General features: G+C 48.0%; 1 protein-coding gene across 1 annotated transcript in view; it reads right to left on the bottom strand.

Moving 5' to 3' along the window:
• Positions 1 to 14,552, bottom strand: part of GPC1 (glypican 1) — a 146,333-nt gene extending 131,781 nt beyond the window's left edge. The window contains exon 1 of the mRNA XM_074189489.1: positions 14,375 to 14,552. Within this exon, the coding sequence (XP_074045590.1) occupies positions 14,375 to 14,537 (163 nt within the window). The 5' untranslated portion in view covers positions 14,538 to 14,552. The remainder of the gene's footprint in view (positions 1 to 14,374) is intronic.
• Positions 14,553 to 19,918: the final 5,366 nt, after the last annotated feature.

The following is a 19,918-nucleotide window of genomic DNA, read 5'->3' as shown; positions in this document are numbered from 1 at the left end:
CAGACTGGACTATGATTTGGTCCATCTAATGTCCCACCTTCCTCACTAGCATCACAGAATCACCTTTTGACTTCTGAAAATCAGGGTCGCATTAGCCTTTGCTAACTAGATCTGAGCTTGTGGTTCACTAAAAACCTTCAATTCTTTTTTGAACAAACTATTACCTATTCTTCCTCATGTGCAAAATGAAGGAGTTGGATTAGATGGCTTCTAAGAGCCCTTCTAACTTTGGATCTGTCGTCATTAGTCATTGGACCTCTCTAGAGCTCTGTTTCCCTATTTATAAAATGAGAGGGAGTGAACTAGATGATCTCTCAGGTCCCTTCCAGGACTGGATCTATCATTCCATGAGTTATGTTTGACTTGGCTTAATTTTCCCAAGTCCAGGTTAAGGTCAGGTCTTTCTGAGCACATAGTAAACAATGTGGGTTCAGGGTAGTGTAAGAGAGATTTTTGTCCACCCATAATTCTTCAGCTTCAAATCAAAGTTGACTGTTTGGAAAGTTAAATCATTAAGGGAAGAACATAAAAGATGGCCCTAGAGGAGCAGGCCCTCCCCTTGGGTCATTGGCTAATGGGTACCTGGGACCCATCAGGGACCTTCCTCATCAAACAACCCATGGTCAACCGCCACAGCCCATGCAATGATGCAACCCCTTCCCTTCCCGGATGGTGTTTCACCACTCCCCAAAGCAGCTCTGGAAACAAGAGACCATCTGGCTTTGAGGACATTGGATCCTCGGGGGAACCTGGGACAAACTTCCAAATGCGGTCCATGGTGGTTTCGGTTTTCTTTGTTTCCTTTCCCCCTCTCCTTTTATTCTTTTAAACAAACAAAAACATTTCATATTACTGGACAAGCACTAAGTGGTTGAGAAGAAAACAATCTCACTTAATGACTGCCCACACTTGGGGTTTCTTCCCACCAAATACAGAAGATAATTGTAATTGTTTGAATGGGGGGAGGTCGTAAATGAACAGAACTTCCTGCTCTCAGAAAATTACTCCAGAAACCAGGGGTGAAGATGCTGGGCAAGGACATGTGAGCTGGAAGCTGTTTAGAAGCTACTAGTCCTATCCTATCGTTTTACAGACAAGGAAGCTGAGGCACAGAGAGGACAAATGATTTACCAAGGATTCCTAGGAAGTGGAGGGACTAGGGTTTGCATCCTGGCCCTCTGATTCCAAATCAAACTCATCACTCTAACACACAAACCTCCAGGGTCCTTCCCCTTCCTCCCTCTCTGTCTCTCTCTCTCCTCTTTTTCTTTTTTTTTTGGTCTCTCTTTCTCTCCCCCACCCTCTCGCATCTCTCTTTTCTTTCTCTCTTCTCTCACTCCTCTCTACTCCTTTTTCTTTCTTCTCTCTCTTTGTGCACTCTTCCCTCCTCTTTTCTGCCTCCCTCTCTTCTCCTTTCTCTCCTTCTCTCTCCTTCTCTGTTCTTTCTTTTCCTCCTCCCTCCTCTCTGTCCTCTTTCTCCTCCCTTCCCTCTCCTTTCTTCCTCTTTCCTTCTCTTTCTCTTCTTCCCCCATCAAAGTTTAAGTTCGGGATGAGGAAATCCCAACTCTTTGCAATTATTAATATTCCCTTCAAGAAATGAGAACCTACATTCCAGTATCCCTGACCAGGTGTGTGATTCAGACTTTACTAAAAACCTATTGTATGATTCATTGTTCTGAGATTCTATATCTAATGTTAAATCACAGAATGTTTCAGATACAGTATTCTTCCCATCCCATCCCCCCCCCCCCCCCAATATGTAGGGATCCTGGTAGTGAGTTCTGGAAAGAGGCACAGATCCATAGGATAAAGACAGGACAGACAGTGTCAACCTTCAAACATTCACTGAATGTTCCTGGGGTGCCAGGTGAGGGGGGAGAATACAAGAGAAAATGACAAAGTCCATCTTTTGGACAGCTCATAGTCAAGTTAGGAAGATAAGACGAATATCAAAGTCTAAAGACTTGAGTTCAAATCTGCTGATGACTGCTTGTGTATACAAAGTCTGGTCAAATCACTTAACCTTTAGAGTTCAGTGAATGGTCTAAAAGATGTTCTAAGCCCTGGAACTGAATGCAGTGCTCCGGATGGGCTTTAACTATGGCCAGGTAGAACAATGGGATCACTGACTCTTTGTTCCTGGAAGCCACACCCCTTTTCCTACACACTAAGCTCACATTCTCTCTCTTGCAGCTATATAGCCACTGTTATTTTATTCAACTTGTAAGCTGCTCCAAGTCACAGATCATTTTTACATAAACTATGATCTAGTTGCGTCTCCCCAACCTTATACTCTTGACATTTATTTTTGACCTTAAGTCTAAGACTTTACATTTACCCCTAATGAAATGATGTCTGGTAAGATTTGGCTCAATCTTCTATTGTATATTTTGGGGGGGAGTGGAGCAATGGGGTTAAATGACTTGCCCAAGGTCACACAGCTAATAAGTATCAAGGGTCTGAGGCTGGATTTGAACTCAGGTCTTCCTGACTCTAGGACCTGAGCTCTATCTACTGTATCACATAACTGCTCCCCTAGGATGTTTTTTTAATTTAGTTTTGGTAATTCATTAGATTAGGTATTCCTCCCAGTTTTGTATGACAGACTGGTCATCCATCCCTTTAGCCACGTGTCTAATCAAAACATTGATTAGCAAAGATCCTTGGGGGTATCATACTAACTTCTTCTAATGGAACACTGAATCATTCATGATGAATCTTTGGTATGACTGTTATTCATTTTGCTCCTAATTCTCTAAGAGTATTATCATGCTGTCTATATCTCTCCATCTTTCCAATATTTTTTATCCGATAATTTGGCCAAATGTAAGCAAATTATATCTCCTCCCCTCCTCCCACACTACCAATTAGTAGGCTAGATTCAGGGATTAGACCTGTGATTTTCCTGGAATGGAAACTCCTTCTACCAATGCAGGTCATCACCTTTCTCTGTAACTTAAAACGCTGAGAGAGTTACTTGGGGGCAATGATGGAGATGAATGCCAAAGTTACATAGGCAGTTTATGTCCAGGTGGAGCTTGAACCTAGGTCTTCCTGGCTTTGAGGCCAGTTTTTTATTCACTGTACCGCACTGCCTCTCAGTTTATCCCTCCCTCCCCAAAAGATGGTAGACTACTATGATCTGTTCTTGATGAAGCCATGTTGGCCCTTTGCCATCACTGCTTCCCTTTTTACTTGCTAACTAGTCATCTCTTTAATAATATGTGCTAACATTTTTGCCAGGAATCAAAATCAAGCTCATCCTCCCCTCCTCACCTGTCCTGTCCTATTCTCCCCTCTCTTCATCTCCTTACATGAAACATCATGCATCCTTTCTCAGTTCTGCAGTAAACTTCCCCCTTTCCCTACAATTTTTCAGAGATCGATACAACAGCCTAAGTATTTTAGAATGCTATTCATCTCAATACACACACACACACACACATACACACATATATATTAAATACTATGCATCAGACTGGAATCCTAGATACAAAAGTGAGCTAGTGCCTATTCTCAAAGAGTTTATGTGCAAATTATATGTATATATATATATATATATATATATATATATATATATATATAAAGTTTACAGATAAATAAATAAATACACGATAATCAATATACGTTATGGTCAGGGGAAAGAGGGTGAGGATGAATACAGACAAATGGGAAAAATCAGAAAAAGTCTCTTAAAAGCAATGGAACCTGAGCTGAGACTTAGCAGAAGTCAGGGTCAAGTCACTTGAATTCATTTAGGGCAGCTAGCTAGGGGATCTCCTCTTCTAATTGATTTTGCACATCAACCCTATAAGAGTCACATCTGTTCTTATCTTTCCAGATGAAAATTCATTCTTTTCTTTTTTTTGCAGAGAAAGCAAAATAAAAATCGAGTAGTTCTGCCCTCACTGTGGTCATTGTTACCATCATCCCATATCATTTCATCCATTTACTTATCTGTAGGCATATTGTATCTTTTTTTATTGAAATTTTATTTATTTTCCCAATTACATACATAAATAGTTTCCAATATTCATTCATTTGCAAATTTATGAGTTCCACATTTTTTCTACCATCCTTCTTTCCCTCCTTCCTCCCTATGGCAGTGAATAATCTGGGAAAAGTTGTACACGTAGCAACATGTCTAATATATTTCCACATTAGTTTTGTTGTGAAAGAGGAGTTAGAACTAAGGGAAAGAAAAAACCATGAAAAAGAAAGGAAAAACATAAAAGTTTTAAAAAAATGAACATAGCACGCTTTGCTCTGCGTTCAGACTCCATAGTCCCCCCCCCCCCCACCATGTGAATGGAATTATCACAGCAGGTCTCTCAGGATTGTCCTTGATCTCTGAACTGCTAAGAGGACCAGAGGGCAGGGATGGTTGTATCTATCTTTGTCTTGGTGTCCCTAGTACTTAGCAATAGTATCTTGGGCATACCATATGGAACTATATCATATATGGTCTAACAGAGAGGAGAAACACCTGCTCATCCCAATCAAAGGACACACAGTGGTTTGGGAGTTCATTAGTAATTTTTTGTTTTGTTTTCAAGGCAATGGGGTTAAGTGACTTGCCCAAGGTCACACAGCTAGGTGATTATTAGGTGTCTGAGGTCAAATTTGAACTCAGGTCCTCCTGACTCCAGGGCCGGTGCTCCATCTGCTTCACCACTTAGCTGGGCCACCTAGCTGCCCCACCTAGCTGCCCTGAGTTCATTAGTTATTATTGCTTCATTGGCCAGGTTTTTCTCCTTTCTGGCACCCCTTACTGACTTAGAAACAAAATTAAGTCGTTTCCCCATGGTCTGCCACAATCATATTTCCTAGTACTTGGAATGTTGATTAGTGTCCCCCCACCTTGCATTCCAGAATATTCCAGTTCCCCACTAATCAGTTTTTCTAGAAGCTAATGCTTGCATCTCTGGGTTAGGCTCTGGTCTCTTAAGAGCTGGTTTCTGGCTCCTCTCTACTCCCCCTATGGCTTATTATTCTTAGATTTTAACACTTGCAGAGCAATACTATACAGTCAGTGAAACAGAGCTCCCGGCCCCGAAGGTGGTGTTTGAGGCCTGGCAGCATCACCTGGGGTGTGGGAAGAGGGGAGGGTGAGAAGATCTGACACCTGATCATCATCCAAACCAACCACGAGGATCTGGGATGGCTCCAGACAGCCCACAAAATGAACCGCAGTGGCCACATCACCTGGGGGCTTTTTTAAAGCTGCCTTCATGTTGAGGTCACTTGTATCCCTGGGCAAGAGGTAGCAGACTAATAATACCCTCTCCAGAAAGCCCAATTACAGGCATCTAGCTAGGCTGAGTTCAGCTCCTCCAGATTCCCTGACAGGCCCGGACCTTCACTCTAACTCAACGTCAGCCTAATGGATGAACCTGTTCAGACTCTATCAGTATCAGAAGCGCTCAACCCAAGAACAGCCAGGAGTCCCTAATGAAGGCGCTGCCTCTAGCAGCTGGGGGCAGGTAGGAAGGATTTCAGGCAATGAGTACGACTTAAAGAAAAGCTGTGATTCCAAGAGGTAGGAGAATTCCAGTCTTGGGAAATGGTCAGTTCAAAGGTATGGAGGTGGGAAATAGAAACAACTAAGACTAGTATTCTCTTGCCACTGTTCAATACAATGGAGGAAAGGGACATCCAGGGAGGTGGACCCCATTGCCAAGGAGATGAGTTTGGTTGGGATAGACCCTAGCAAGACTGTGATGGAGCACCAGACCCTGGTCCCTGGAAAAAGATTCACTCTCCCCAGGAAACTGGCTCAGAGTGAAGTCTGGCAGTGCCAACTCACCCCCAGCTGCTGCTCAGTCACTGGTTGAGATTTCTCTGATGCAATAGTGACTGTGGTTTGAATGACAATTTGAGAAATGGCAGGAAGGATAGGCCCAGGCCAGGCACCTCTGGGAAGAGCTTGGAGAAGGAAATTAACTCATTACTAGCCACCCACCTTATCCAGCACTGAAAAAGTAACAACCCAACCCAACAACAGCAAAGGCCTCTCATGAAGCTTCCTTTGCTCAGATGCTTTTTTCCCTAGGTCTGTGGGGGGGCTTGGCAAAAACCAGCCAATCCCAGAAAGGGGTGTGTGTGTGTGTGTGTGTGTGTGTTGGGAGGGGCTTAAAAAACCCCGGGAAACTGAATGACCACTTGTAAGACTACTGTGAGGTTAGGCAGATAATGGAGCAAGAGATTGGACCCTCTGACCCCTGCCAACTCTAAGGCTCTAAAGTCTGTATTTAAGATCCGATTTGAACAGAGAAATGAGCCTGAGGCCGAGTTAGGGAAGATTGGGTTCAAACTTCTCAAGATTTGCCCTGGACAAGCGGCTAAATTTCTCTAAGACTCAGTTTCCTCATTTTAACATGGGGATGTAGATCCTCCATTCCAAGGTATTATGAGAATCAAATAAGAAATCAAATATAAATTAAGGCCTTTATAGTGCTTAAAAATGTTAGTTTATGATAATGATGATGCTTGTGTGTGTGTGTGTGTGTGTGTGTGTGTGTGTGTGTCTTAGCTCGAAGGGGAATTAAGAGTTTGGTACATTTCCATGGCCAAGAATAACAAAGACCACTAGAGGGAGCCACCACAATTCAAGAGCCCATGACAAAGGAGATAAATGCATTGGAAAGGAGATTTCATTGCAGCCTGCCCAAACTTCCATTCTGTCTCTCCCTCCTAGCAAATCTTCCCCAAGTCTCCCACACACACAAACCTGAGAAATGGGGTTACTGTTACTGAGACATTAAGATCCCCACTTTGAAACAGAACCCGCACACACAACACTACAAAAAGAACAAGATTAATTGTATTGCTATGCAGTCCTAAAGATCACATTTGGTCCTGGATCACAGACCCAAAAGGTCTCTTGTTGTTTAGCTATTGCAGTCATGTCTGACTCTACGTGACCCTATTTGAGAGTTTCTTGATCATCTGATCCAACCCCATCATTTTACAATTGAGGAAATTGAGGCACAGAGAGAAGGATCTCATGTTACAGGTAAAGAGTAAACACAAGATAAAGGATTTGAACCCCAAATTTCAGCCAATGTTCTTTCTGCTGTAACCCAGAGTGCTGCCTGTAGTCTGTTATATCCACATTTTCTTTTTCTTTCTTTCTTTTTTCATAGCCACATTTTCTAACAATAGGGTTTCGATACCACTCCAGAGACAGGAAAATGAATCTCTTTTCTTTCTTTGCAGCATAGGTGTGGAATGCTATATACTCTTAAGAGTTGGTTGATGTGTTAAATTTTGTTGGACTGGTTTCTCCCCTCTCCCCTCCACATTCACATTAAAAGAAATCTTTTTAGTGTTAGAAATCATGGGAATGAGGAGAGAAGGGAAGGATTTATTGAGAGATTTAAAAACAGGTGAGATCAAAAAAAGACATGACTGAAACAACTAAACATCAAGAGACTGTTCAGGTCTGTGAACCTTACCCCCCCAAACTCCCAAAGACAACAACAAAACTACAATCTTTTGACTGTTTATAACATCCCTGGGGTTTAAGGGGGGGGTACTTTTGCTCTCTCTTTCATGACAGTCTCCCTACACAACTCAGGTGAGATGATCTCCCCACAGTCACAGCCAGTCAGAAATTGCTCGGTCAGTGTCTATTTTGTAAAGGTAGCATCTTGGAATCCTGGTCAAGTATAGTCTTGCACCCCAGCCAGGGAGATTAACACCCTGGGAGTTGTGGAAGGTACCCAAGAAATTTGGGAGGGAGCTATGTAGCAGAAGGGTCTCAGAAGGGGAGATCTAATTATTCCATCTTCTCCCCTTGGGCTGGAATACTTTAAGCACCATCACACTGGAAAGAGGGATTTTTCAAAATGACATCAATAAGGGCTGTGTCCAGAACCATCCAATCCAAGAGTTGGATTCTAAGCCACTACCTAATTATATGATCTTGGGCTAGTCTCCTCCCGAGCCTCTGGTCTTTCATCTCTTCACCTGAAACATGAAAGAATTAGATTCTATGATCTCTAAAGTGCCTTTCTGCTCTAAAAATCAAATGATTTATTTTCTTACGTATGAATATATGCATTATGGGGAAGGGATGAGAAAGGAGAAATCATTCTTCTCTTGTTACCAGGGAGAAAATAATAAAAAAATTATAATTCCAATTTTTGACTGACATGGAAATGAGATTCAGGGAAATGAAGCAATCTGCCCAAGATCACCAGGGTCACAGTAAATCTCCAGTTCAGGATTTGAACTCAGCCCCATGACTGCCTTTTATCAGGCTGCTTGCCTCTCTTCCAGGTAATTCAGTAGGATGATTCTCAGAATAGTATTCCTAGAGATGATGGAGGTTTTCTGACCTGAATTATACACTTACCAAATCTGGGGATGACATTGTGAAGGAAAAAAAAAAGGCTTGATGCTCTTCTTTATTTATTCTATGGAGACTTTCAGTCAGTGATTGGCTCCCCTAGGGATGCTGGGATCACTTTAAAATAAGCTTAATGACTTATGCAAACTGATGCACAGTGAAGCAAAGTATTGGGACAATGGGGATGAAGAGTGCACACAACACCATAACCCACAAAACTGGCCACTGTGTAATTAGAAGGGACAAACTTGCCTCCCACCACCCAAAAAGAGGAGAAAATGCACCTTCCTTTCTTTGATGAGATGGAACACTATGCCTGGGAAACACGACATATACCGGCAGATCTGTTGTCTATGGTGCCTAGTTTTATTGAATTGTTTCCCTTTCCTTTTTTTTTTTACTCTTTGTTATAAAGGGAAGGCTCTAGGGAAAAGAGAACAGAATAATATATTTGAAAATGAATGTGATGGGAAAAGAATTTTAAAACAAAGGGGGAAAAATCTCTTTTAACCTCAGTTTCTACATTTGCAAAATGAGGAGTTTGATGGTTCCCAATAGAAAATAATTGTCATATTGGGAAATCTAGGTGGTTTAAAACCAAAATATAATCATTTTATTTTTTTTAATTAAGGGATTAGATAAGATGGTTTCTGTAGTCCCTTCTAGATCTAGCTATTATACTCCCATGAAAAAGAAATAAGATAAAGCTGATCAGAATCAATGGATAAACTGAGTCACTGCGGGTAACAATATTTCAGAAAAAAGATATTAGGATGGGGTTAGCTCAAAATCCACATCTAAAGGGATCTACTTCTACACTTAACTACAGGACAGTTTGAAGGGGGTCCTGCTTGGCCAAGGGCTGACCGACACAGCACGTCCTCTTGGAATTACCAAGAACGGACAACCATATTGACTTCTTATGCAGTGTCTTGTGTTTTCTTCTGGGAATAAAGTGAATAATACCTGAAAGTTTCCCAAATAAGCATCTCCCCATGAAAAATGCATCTTTGTCCATGCCTTCATCCTTTTAGCCCCTAGTATGGCTTTAATGACAACATCCCTAATCCTGACCCAGAGTCATAGGCTCAGCTGTCCTGTTAGACAAATGGGCATTTGAGCCTTTAAGAATCCAACAGAGACTTTTGCAGAGAATTTGATTGATCTAAATCTGCTACAGTGGGGCATATTTCCCGATGATTCCTGACTCTGCTCAGGCTTTTCAGGAGACCAGGCTAGGTTCTACTCCTCAAATCCCCTGTGGCCTTAAAACCTTTTCCCACACCCGAACTGGTGATTCATCTAAAAATTAATCCACTGGCCAACTATAATCCACCCATGTATCTAATAAGCAAAACAGAATTCATAACAACAGTCCACAATTCCATACGGCCTTAAGAATTCTAAATTATTTTCCATACAAAAGCCCCATGAGATAGGTAGTCCAAATATTATTTTTCACATTTTATAGGGAGAGAAATAGGGGGGGTTAAGTGACTTGTCCAGGGTAACACAGCTAATGTCATAGTCAATAGCTCCCAATCCTTTCTTTCCACCATGCTACAAGAGCATCAAGTACAAAAATGCAATCTTGGGGAGGGGGTGGGATGGGTGGACTCACTCATTTTTTTCATCTTCTTATTCCCAGCACACTGATAATGATTGAATTGTCGCCTCCCACCCTGTATACTCAAATGACTCGTCCTTCAATAAAGTCCTCCCTAGGCAGATGACACATTGATTCCAATGATCAATGGTGTGGCTGTTGCTCAAATCATGGTGGGGCTCCTCCCTGTTTCTCAAGGGCACTGCTCTGAGGGGGAAAACACATATTCTGTGGGACCACCAAATGATTTCTACTACCAAAGTGACTCTACTCTGAAAGTATTAAATAATGTATTAAGTGATTCAAGATTTACAAATTGAATTAGTCATCATCATATTGGAACATCACAATGTCCCTATGAGGTAAATACTACATAGAATCTATCTTACAGATGAGGAAACTGAGACTGAGACAGGTCACGTGACCTGCCTATGGCCCCATAGGCAGGGACAGAAACCCAGCTCTCCTATGCCTTTCCCAACTCTTCAAAAATTAACTTTTATGTTTGTATTCATTTTGTATCATTTATATATGATTGATAAGCATTTGGCAAGGATTTGCTATGTGCCAGCTGCCCACTGGATCCACTTAACAATCTCAGGAGATTGGGGCTATTAGTATCATTCCTATTTTACAGCTGAGGAAACTGAGGCAGAAAGAGGTGAAAGGACTTGCCCAGGACTACATGGATTATTAAGTATCTGAAGCCAGACTTGAACCCAGGCCTCCCTGACTCCAAATCCAGGGCTCTAGCTTGTATTATATGTATAGGAATCAATAGAACTAAGCTCTCTGAGGGTAGGGACTCCTTCAACAGTAGGTGCTTAGTATGTGCTTCTTAAATGACTGATTGACTTCAAGTCCAACCTTCCATGCTGACTTTCAAGATCATAAAACCAAGGATTTAAAAGTTGAAAGGGAGCTTAGAATCCTTCCACTGCAATCCCCCTTGTTTTAAATGAGGAAAGCAAGGCAGAGAGCAAGCCGTCAGCTCCTTGTCACTGGTAATCCTCTGAACCAACTGGTCCTAACTTCAAGACGCCTCCTATCAAGACCCCGGCCTCAAATTGCTTGTCTGAAAAAGGAATAACTTTACAACTAGGAAAAGCCTTGTTCCTGGCCCGCATAATTAAAACTAAGAAAGCTGTTTCAAAATCTCCTAATTCCCATTTACTGTAAATTTTACTCAGCTGACTCAACTTGTATCACAAGTCTTACCTCTGGCTGCAAATATAAATCTCCTCTATCAAAATAAACAAACAAGGACCCCAAATTTTCATCTTCTTCTCCTCTGCCCCGTTCTTAAGAAAAATGTCCTCTCCTCCTGCTCCTCAGGTTTACAAGGAAAGACAGTGCTAGATTTTGTTCTAGATTTTGAACTTTGGTTCCTGGATCACAGGAAAGACTGGATAGGCAATCTGGCCAATCCCCCCTTATTCTATCAATGAGGAAACCCAAGCTGAGATAAGGGAAGTGATTTGTCCAGGGTCACAAAGGTAGTAGACCAGGTGCCCTGACTCCAGAACCAGAGCTCTTTCCATGGGTGGCAACTCTTTGTAAGAGGCTCTTCTGACATGCATCCTTTGTTCTCAAAGAAGACCATGGTTCTACCATGACAAGCATATGAATTGGATTTGGACGATGGGGGTGCTGTGCTCAGTCACCAGCCTCACTTTTTTGTCCAGAACCATCTGGATCTAGTGGCCAGGTTATGAATCAGGATGACTGGAGATGACCCAGAATTCAAGGCAATTAGGGTGAAGTGACTTGGCCAAGTAAGTGTCAAATCTAGGAGACTAGATTTGAACTCTGGTCCTCCTGACTCCAAAGCTAGCGATCTACCCACTGTGCCACCTAGCTGCCACTCAAGTCTAAGAAAAGAAGAAAACGAAGTGGCTAGGAGGAGCCTCGTCTTGGTTAGGACCAGTTGGTTCAGAGGATTGCCAGTGACAAGGAGCTGACGGCTTGCTCTCTGCCTTGCTTTCCTCATTTAAAACAAGGGGGATTGCAGTGGAAGGATCTAAGCTCCCTTTCAACTTTTAAATCCTTGGTTTTATGGACCTGTTCTGATGGAGAGGAATGTAATTTAGATGGGGAAAAAAGGAAATACATAGTGTGTGTGGGGGGTAAATGTGTAAATATGCACATAAATGGTCCATAAAGCAACAACATAAAAATGTCATGAGGTACCAAGGGGCTGCTAGCCATTTGGGGTTGGGAATTTCATAAAGGGAAGGATGTAGGGGTGGGACTGGTCTGGGGCTGCATCTTATTGGAGGTCGCTATCAGAGTCTGCCACCTGATATCAACCTCCACCCAGTCTACTCCAGCTTTTAAACAGAGCCAGGCTGAAATCCCCCCCCCCCCCAGATTCTAGAGCCAAGCAGAGGGCAGCCAGCTCATCCCAGGGCTATGCCAATCAGCTTTCCTTATTAAGCAGAACTGTTGGATGGGTAGACGTTCGCCACAAAGAAGCCAGAGTCTGTCCAGGCTCAAAATCTGATGGGGACTGGAGTCCTATCGGAGGGCTTTCTGGGGTCAGAAGGTGAAATCCCATACAAGCCTCTCGGCTGAGAACTCCTCCAGGGTTTCCCTACCCCTTGGTGCCTTAAGGAAAGCCTGCCGATTTCATCTTGGAACCCATCATCAAGAGCTTTCAGACTTGGCAGCCTCGTGGTGAAACTGAGTCCTCCCTGGCCAGAAGCTTCCCATTCTGTTAGCCTCTCTCCCAGGCTCTGCTCACCGCAGGGGGACTCCAGGCTCATCCCCCACGTACAAACAGACCTTCTCTAGAAAAATCTTCAGTGAGGGGAAAAAAAGGGGAAAAACCCCAGTGACAAATAAACCAGGAATCTCCTCTAAAAGCCCCCCCCCTTGTTAAAGGCAAAAGCATTTCATGTTTGTCTTTCAGATGCTTCCCACTTGGCTCATGGGAGGCATTTCATAAGCACGTCATGATTACTTGATTAAAGGGTTTTGGTCTCTCTGCCACCTTCCCGGGTGGCACCACAGCTTCCCGAGGAATCCAGTTCCCCCTTAACTGCTCCCTCTATCTCAAGGGGCAAGGCAGGCCCCCAACGCCTGGAGGGCAATGGTTGGGTACCCCGCCCCCGCCTCCCTGGCAGTATCTTAAGGATGGATTCAAGAAAAGAGGGGGCCAAGGCAGACCCCCAAGTCCCGGAGGTCAGTGTTTGGGTACCACGCCACCTTCCTGGCAGTGTCCCGGGGAGGGAGTCAAGGAAAGAGGAGGGCTTCATGGGGGAAGGCAGCTCGCAGGGGGGCTGCCAGGCTCTCGGGTCCGGAGGAAGGGGAGGCCTCGAGGTGGGGCTGGGCTAAGCAGGCTCCCTTCTCACGGCTTCTCGGGCTCTGGCGGCAAAGGCACCGGCACTGGGGCTTCAAAGGCATCCAGTTCACTTTACCCGGGAAGAAACTGAGGCCGGGCAAGCCGAGCCTGCTCCTGCCAATCAGCCGGGGGTCCTGAGCTGTCTTCTCCCCCCGCACCAGCTCCCTCGGGGGAGCCGGGGCTCACGAGTCCTTGGCCAACCGCGGGCATCGGGCTGTCTGGGCTTCAACAGGTCCAAGCCCGGCCGGCTCGCTGGCGGGTCCGCACCTCCCTCCCGGGCCCCGGGCGGGGGTCCACCTCCTGCAGGGGCAGCGGCGGCCCCCCGGCTCTCTGGTCCCGGGCGGGGGAGGCGCCTGCCGGACCCCCGGGTGGTGGAGAAGGGTCAGTGATGGAGACGCCCGGAGCTGCAGGGGCGGGGGGCTGCAGGAGGGCGGCCCCCGGCTCCCCAGCGCGGGTAAAGGAAAAAGCAAAACCGAAACGAAAGCGGGGGGCAGACCCTGCCCCTTCCCCCGGGCCCCCCGGGCAGAGAGGCCCCCCAGGGCCCGCGTGCCCCGGGGTCTCCGTCCTAGGCCGGGCAGGGGAACCTGCTGCCCCCTCCCCCAGCCCGCCGGCTGGGGTCGCCGCCCCCCCAGGATGGCCCCCGGGGCCGGAGGCTGCTGGGGGGGGGTCCCGCTCCGCCGCCCCGCGCGGAGACCCCCGGGACCCCGGGACCCCGGACCCCGGCGCGCTGCCCCGGCCCCGAGCCCCGCGGGCGCAGCCCGGGAAGTTTCGGGAGCGGCCGCGGAGGCGGCGCGGGGCCGGGGGCGCCCACCTGCCCCCGGCTCGCCCCCGGGACCCCGGACCCCGGACCCCGGCTCGCCCCCGGACCCCGGCTCGCCCCCCGGACCCCAGACCCCGGCTCGCCCCCGGCCCCCGGCTCGCCCCCGGGACCCCGGCCCCCGGCTCGCCCCCGGCCCCCGGCTCGCCCCCGGACCCCCGCTCGCCCCCGGCCCCCGGCTCGCCCCCGGCCCCCGGCTCGCCCCCGGCCCCCCGCTCGCCCCCGGCCCCGGACCCCCGCTCGCCCCCCACTCACCCGAGATCTCCGCCTGCGGCGCGCCGCTGAGGCTGAAGCCCTTGGCCGCGTAGACCTGGCGCACCTCGGCGCAGCTGCGGCTCCGGCCGCCCCCCGGCTCCGCGCGGGCCGAGGCGGCGGCGGCCACCCAGAGCAGCCAGCAGCCCCGCGCCAGGAGCTCCATGGCCGGCCGCCGCCCTCCCTCCTGCGCTGGCGCCCGCGCGGGCCCGGCCGGGGCGGAGCGGAGCGGCGGGGGACAAAGCCCGGGCGGCGCGGCGGCGGGAGCGCTGGGGGCGCGGCGGCTCCGGCGGCGGCTCCGGCTCCGGCTCCGGCGGCGGCTCCCGAGCGCTCGCGCTCCGACCCGCCAGGCCCCGCCCCGGCCCCGCCCCGGCCCCGCCCCGGGCCCGCCCCGCGGGGGGAGAGGCGGGCGGGGCCGGCGGGGGCGCGGCCGGGGCGGGGCCGGCGGGGGCGGGGCGGGGGCGGGGCCGCTGCCCGCGGCGCGGCTCGGGCTCCTCGGGAGGCGCCGGGGGTGGGGGGCTCGGCCCCGGGGCTGGAGGGGCCTGCCGGGGGGGGGCGGATGGGAGGGGGGGCGCCGAGCCCCGCGGCACACGCAGCCCCTCCCCCGGGCGCGGGGCGGCGGCGCCACCTGCAGCCGGGGCGGGGGCGGGGGCTCCTTTCGGAAGCCGAGGCAGGGCTTCCCCCGCCGGACGTGGCGTCACGCCGCCCGCCTGCCAATCAGAGGCCGCCCCGCCCCCAGCCCAAGTCAGCAGCCACACCCCCGGCGCCCCGGCCCCCCCCCCCCCCCCCCCCCCGGCTCTCGTGGATCGCTGACATTGACCTCTCCTTAGGGCCCGGCCCCGCCCCGCCGGCCCCCCTCGGTTCACGCCCCGCGCCTCCGGGCCTGGGTCCGAGCATCTCCCGGCCGCCCCGCCGCCCCGGCCCCCTGGGCAGCCCCTGCCCGCTCCCTCCGGGCTCCGTGTCCACCCCCCAGGCTCACCTGCCTGCGCTCCCACAGCCCCGCCCCGCCCCTTGCACCCGCACTTCGTTTGCCCCCTTTCACTGTTTTCTTCCCGCTCCTTCTGTCCTCGCTGCGTTTGCCCCTTGCACTCTCCTTTCTGCGCCCCCTTCCCTCCTTCGGCCTTCTGGACTCACCTCACCCCCCCATCTCCACACTCACTTCCTTTCTCTGCCTTCCACACTTTTCTCCCCCCCTTTCCTTGCAGAGACCGTCCCTTCCACTCTATGCCCCCTTCCCGCACCCCCCCCCCCCAGTCCAGGTGTGGCGGACTCTCCCGCCCCTTCCTCCTGGTCCCCTCCCCCATCTCTTTCAGCATGCCAAGGTAAAGGGGCAGGCTTGCCACCTCAGTCCTCTCCCCTCCCCTCCCGGGGAGCAATCCCCGCAACAGCTAGCCCGGCGTACAAGGGGGAGCCCGCGCTTGCATGAGCAGGGCCAGCTATTCCGCCTCTGCCATCACTTCAGACCCGAAAACGTTCTGCCGTGTATCCGCTTTGGATAACGGGCTCTTCCCCCCGCAGCACACTTGGGTTTCTTTACAGCCCCGGAGAGTGTGACATCCCACCTCTGATCGCATCCCTAAACGCCGGCCTTTGCCTCGGAAATCCCTTCGAGGAGGCTTGCTTCTGGGGAATGAATGTCTCGGGACCCTTCATCTTCCTGCTGTCCGGTGCTCTCACCTAGAATGCAACAGGAGGGTCTCTTAGGAAGGTGGGGAACTCGCATTGGAAAACCTGCATGTAGAATCCCCAGCACTGGCACTGTGTGACCTTGGACAAGTTCCTCAGTTTCCTCCTCTGTCAAAGAATTGCGACTGGATGATGTCTGAGGTCCTATCCAGCTCTCCACCTCGGATCTTACGAGCCCCGCTCTCTACTCCAACTGGGGTTCAGCGATTCTGCTTATTTCCTGGTCTAAGGATTCCAGCCTTGAACTACTGTGCCCCTATTTACATCCTCAGGGGAAAGGCATTAAGTCATTGTCTACCCCACAACTAAGTCAAAATGGTGTAAAGAATGTTGGGGGGGGGGACCTGAGAGAAGGAAGACTTTGGAGAGCCCCTTCCTTCCCCTCTCTCCCTCCTCCCCTCTTCCTTCCTCTTCCCTCTCCTCCTCCTCCTCCTTCACCTCTTCATCTGCCTTTTCTCTTCTTCCTCCTTCTCCTCCACCTCTACCACTTCCTTCTCTTTAGTTTCCTCATCTCTGAAATTAGGGTAATAGAAACACCTATTCTCAGAGGAGTGTTGTGATGACCAAATGCGATAAGTTTTATAAAGGGCTTAGCACAGTGGCTAGCACATGGTAAGCTCCCTATTTTTGTTGTTTAGCTCGTTTTTTAGTTGTGTCCGGCTCTTCATGATCCCCTTTTGAGGGGTTTTCTTGGCAAACATATTGGAGATGTTTGCTGTTTCCTTCTCCAGTGCATTTTACAGATGAAGAAACTGAGGCCAACAGGGTTAAGTGACTTCCCTAAGTTGACATGGCTAGGCAGTGTCTGAGGTCAGATTTGAATCAAGGTCTTCCAGACTCCAGAGCTGGCATATCCAGTTGCCCAAACACTATATAAATGTTAATTATTATAGCTTTGTCCTTTAACCTTCCCGCTTGTAATTGTATTCATCTGACTGGCGATGGAATTTCACTGTGATTTTTGTTGGTTGCCCTCCCCTTCCCTCCCCAATGCACCATACATTTGCTGTGATAGAACAAAACACAGAACATCCCATCGATTTCATAGAGGCATAGCCAATACATCAATAGTAAGCTATAATGATGCCCATTTAAACCATAGTGAGAAGAGCTAACAAAGGTAGACTTTGGTGTAGGGTTTTGGGGAGGGCATGAACAAGAGTGATCCAGAATGGCATGACTTAGCTGTAAATGCCTATACTATATGACAGGGATGGGCGAGTGGGTAGAAATACATGCGACACTTGATCGCATGAGGGGATTCATTGCCTACTCATTCCCTTTCCACTGGCAAACCCATGGTGAATCACAAGGACCAACTAAGTGTTGTCTACTTAGCCTTGTTTGATGCATTCTGGCCTTTCTCAACGTCAACTTTCCCAGTGTTTGAAGACTTCCTTCTTTCCCCTTTCTTGAAAATGGGGGTAACATTCACTCATGTACATTCAAAAGATTAAAATGCCAGATTTGGGAGAGACTTACAGGGCTCTGTAAACCAAGCCCCGCCTGAAAAATGGATTTATTCCAACATACCTGAAAAGAGAACATCCCAACCTTCACTTCACTACTTTGAAAGAGGGGAAAACCCACTTCCTTTGGAGGCAGATAATTCTACTCTTGGATATTTCTGGAGGAAATTTGTTTTTGGATAGCAACTTAAATGTATGTCTTGGCCATAATAAACTCTGGCTTCTTCCTCCTGGAAACCTACATGAAGGGGGTAAGGGACAGGGAAGAATCGAAGAAGCCGAAGGTTTTGAGTTGGTATAATTGAAAGGATTGATAGGACCAAAGCCTGGACTTGGTAAATTGATGCTTAACCTCTCTGTGCTCCGTTGCCTCTGTAGACTGAGTGGGTTGGATGTGATAGCTTCTGGCATCCTACCTGTTCTAGATCTATGACGCCATTACACGGCTCCGTTTTATTTTCAGCCAAAGAGGACGATCTGGAGTCTAGGATGCTTAGAATTTCATTCAAGTCAACAAATAGCACTTTTATACCTCTGGTAGGCGACAACCCTTCACATGTCAGAAGATGGATGTTACGCCATCTCTAGTATCCCTTGGCTGAATCTTCCTCACCTCCAGCTAACACCTACTGTTCTTTCAGCCAGTCCCTATATGGCCTGCTTTCTCAGTCTTTTACCATCCTCATTGTCCTTCTCTTGATGTTCCTGAATTTAGCTGTGCCCTTCCTCAATAGTGGTGCCCAGGATACCACAGCTCTGGCTGACCAGGGCAGAGTAGCAAAGGAAAGGGAAAGTAATACACATTTCTTAAGCCCTTCCCATGTCTCAAGTACTTTGCCAAGAACCTTACAAAATGATCTTGTTCAACCCTGAAACAGCTCCATTTTGTTTATATGTTCAGTCCTTTTTGGAGATCCATGACATCATGAGGGAGATGAGAAAACTGAGACGAGGGACTTAAAGCGACTTGCCCAGGGTCTTCTATCTATGTAAGACCAGATTTGAACTCAGGTTTTCTTGACTTCAGCACCAGATCTCTATCCACCATGCCAATGGTCACATTCTTATTTTCAAAAGTATTCCTCAGTGGCCTCTCAGTGAAGGCCAAGAAGGTGTCAGCTGCCTTATCAGACTGATGACTTATATTGAGCAGGGAGTCCATTAAAATTCTCAGTTCTTTTTTGGACATGATTCTGTCGAACCATTCCTCTTTCATGTAATGGATTGTTGTTGTGTTTTTTAATCCGATGTAAGAATATATGTCAAAATTACAAAAAATAGAAGACTTGACATTTTGCACAGATATTTGGCCTGTCTCCCTTCTCCCTCTTCTAACTTTTTTCAAGAATCTTGACATAAGTGGCTTTACAAGCTCTTTTACTACTTTGACATACAATTTTATTTAATAACTTGATTTTTTTGAGGGGGGAGGCAATGGGATTAAGTGACTTGTCCAAGGTCACACAGCTAGTAAGTGTCAGTGCCTGAGGTTAGATTTGAACTCAGGTCCTCCTGCCTCAGGGCCCATACTCTACCCATTGCTGCCACCTAACTGGTCCTGTAACTGGATTATTTTTGTGTTCCCAGTGCTTAGCACAGTGTCTGGCATACCATAAGTGCTTAATTTTGCCTCACTGACTCATTTGGTGCTTTGTTTATCTTAAATCTCAATTCTCTGTTCATGAGATAGAAAGCAAACATCTTGAGGGCACGGATGGTTTTATTTTTGTCTTCACACCATGCTGGGGGAGGTGCTTTGCATGTAGTGGAGGATAAATGTTTGTTGAAGTGAATTGAATTTTGAACAACATCCTTCCTGGCAGAAAATCAAATGAAAGCATAACAGGGCAAAGATCTTGAAGGGGCAGGGATGTCAGAGCTCCCCTCCCCCCCTCCCTCAGACCAAACTGCTTATCTTTATGATAAGAACAAAAAGGGATGCAGAAAGGGCTGGAGGACAGGCTACTGATGAGGACAAATAATTGGTGTTAGAGATATGAAAGAGAAGGAGAGATGGAAGGAGAGGCAACTGGAGTCCACGAAAGGAATTTCAATTGTGGAGGTGAAATAGTTACGAGTGACAATAGTCAAATCAAGTGGATGGCCACCTCCAGGTAGAGCAGAGGTGAATAAAAATGATAAGGTTCTGGATAGGGAGCCTAAGAATGGGCTATCACATCCAAGGAAGACAGTTATGCAACCTATCCACTCCTAACCTGGGGAGATAGCCATGAAAAATAACGATACAGGATTCTTTTGAGGACCTGTAATTGCAATGAATACACTTCAAATTCTTTAATGTGGATCTAATGGAGGACAAGTCTGGCGCCAGCAGCCTCAGTAATTCCAGCTCCAATAGCATATATTAAAGTTGCTGCAGTTAAAAAGCCTT

This window comes from Macrotis lagotis, chromosome 5 (genome assembly GCF_037893015.1).
Source record: "Macrotis lagotis isolate mMagLag1 chromosome 5, bilby.v1.9.chrom.fasta, whole genome shotgun sequence".
Classification (NCBI taxonomy): Eukaryota; Metazoa; Chordata; class Mammalia; order Peramelemorphia; family Peramelidae; genus Macrotis; species Macrotis lagotis.
This window is presented reverse-complemented; position numbering and strand designations above follow the sequence as displayed.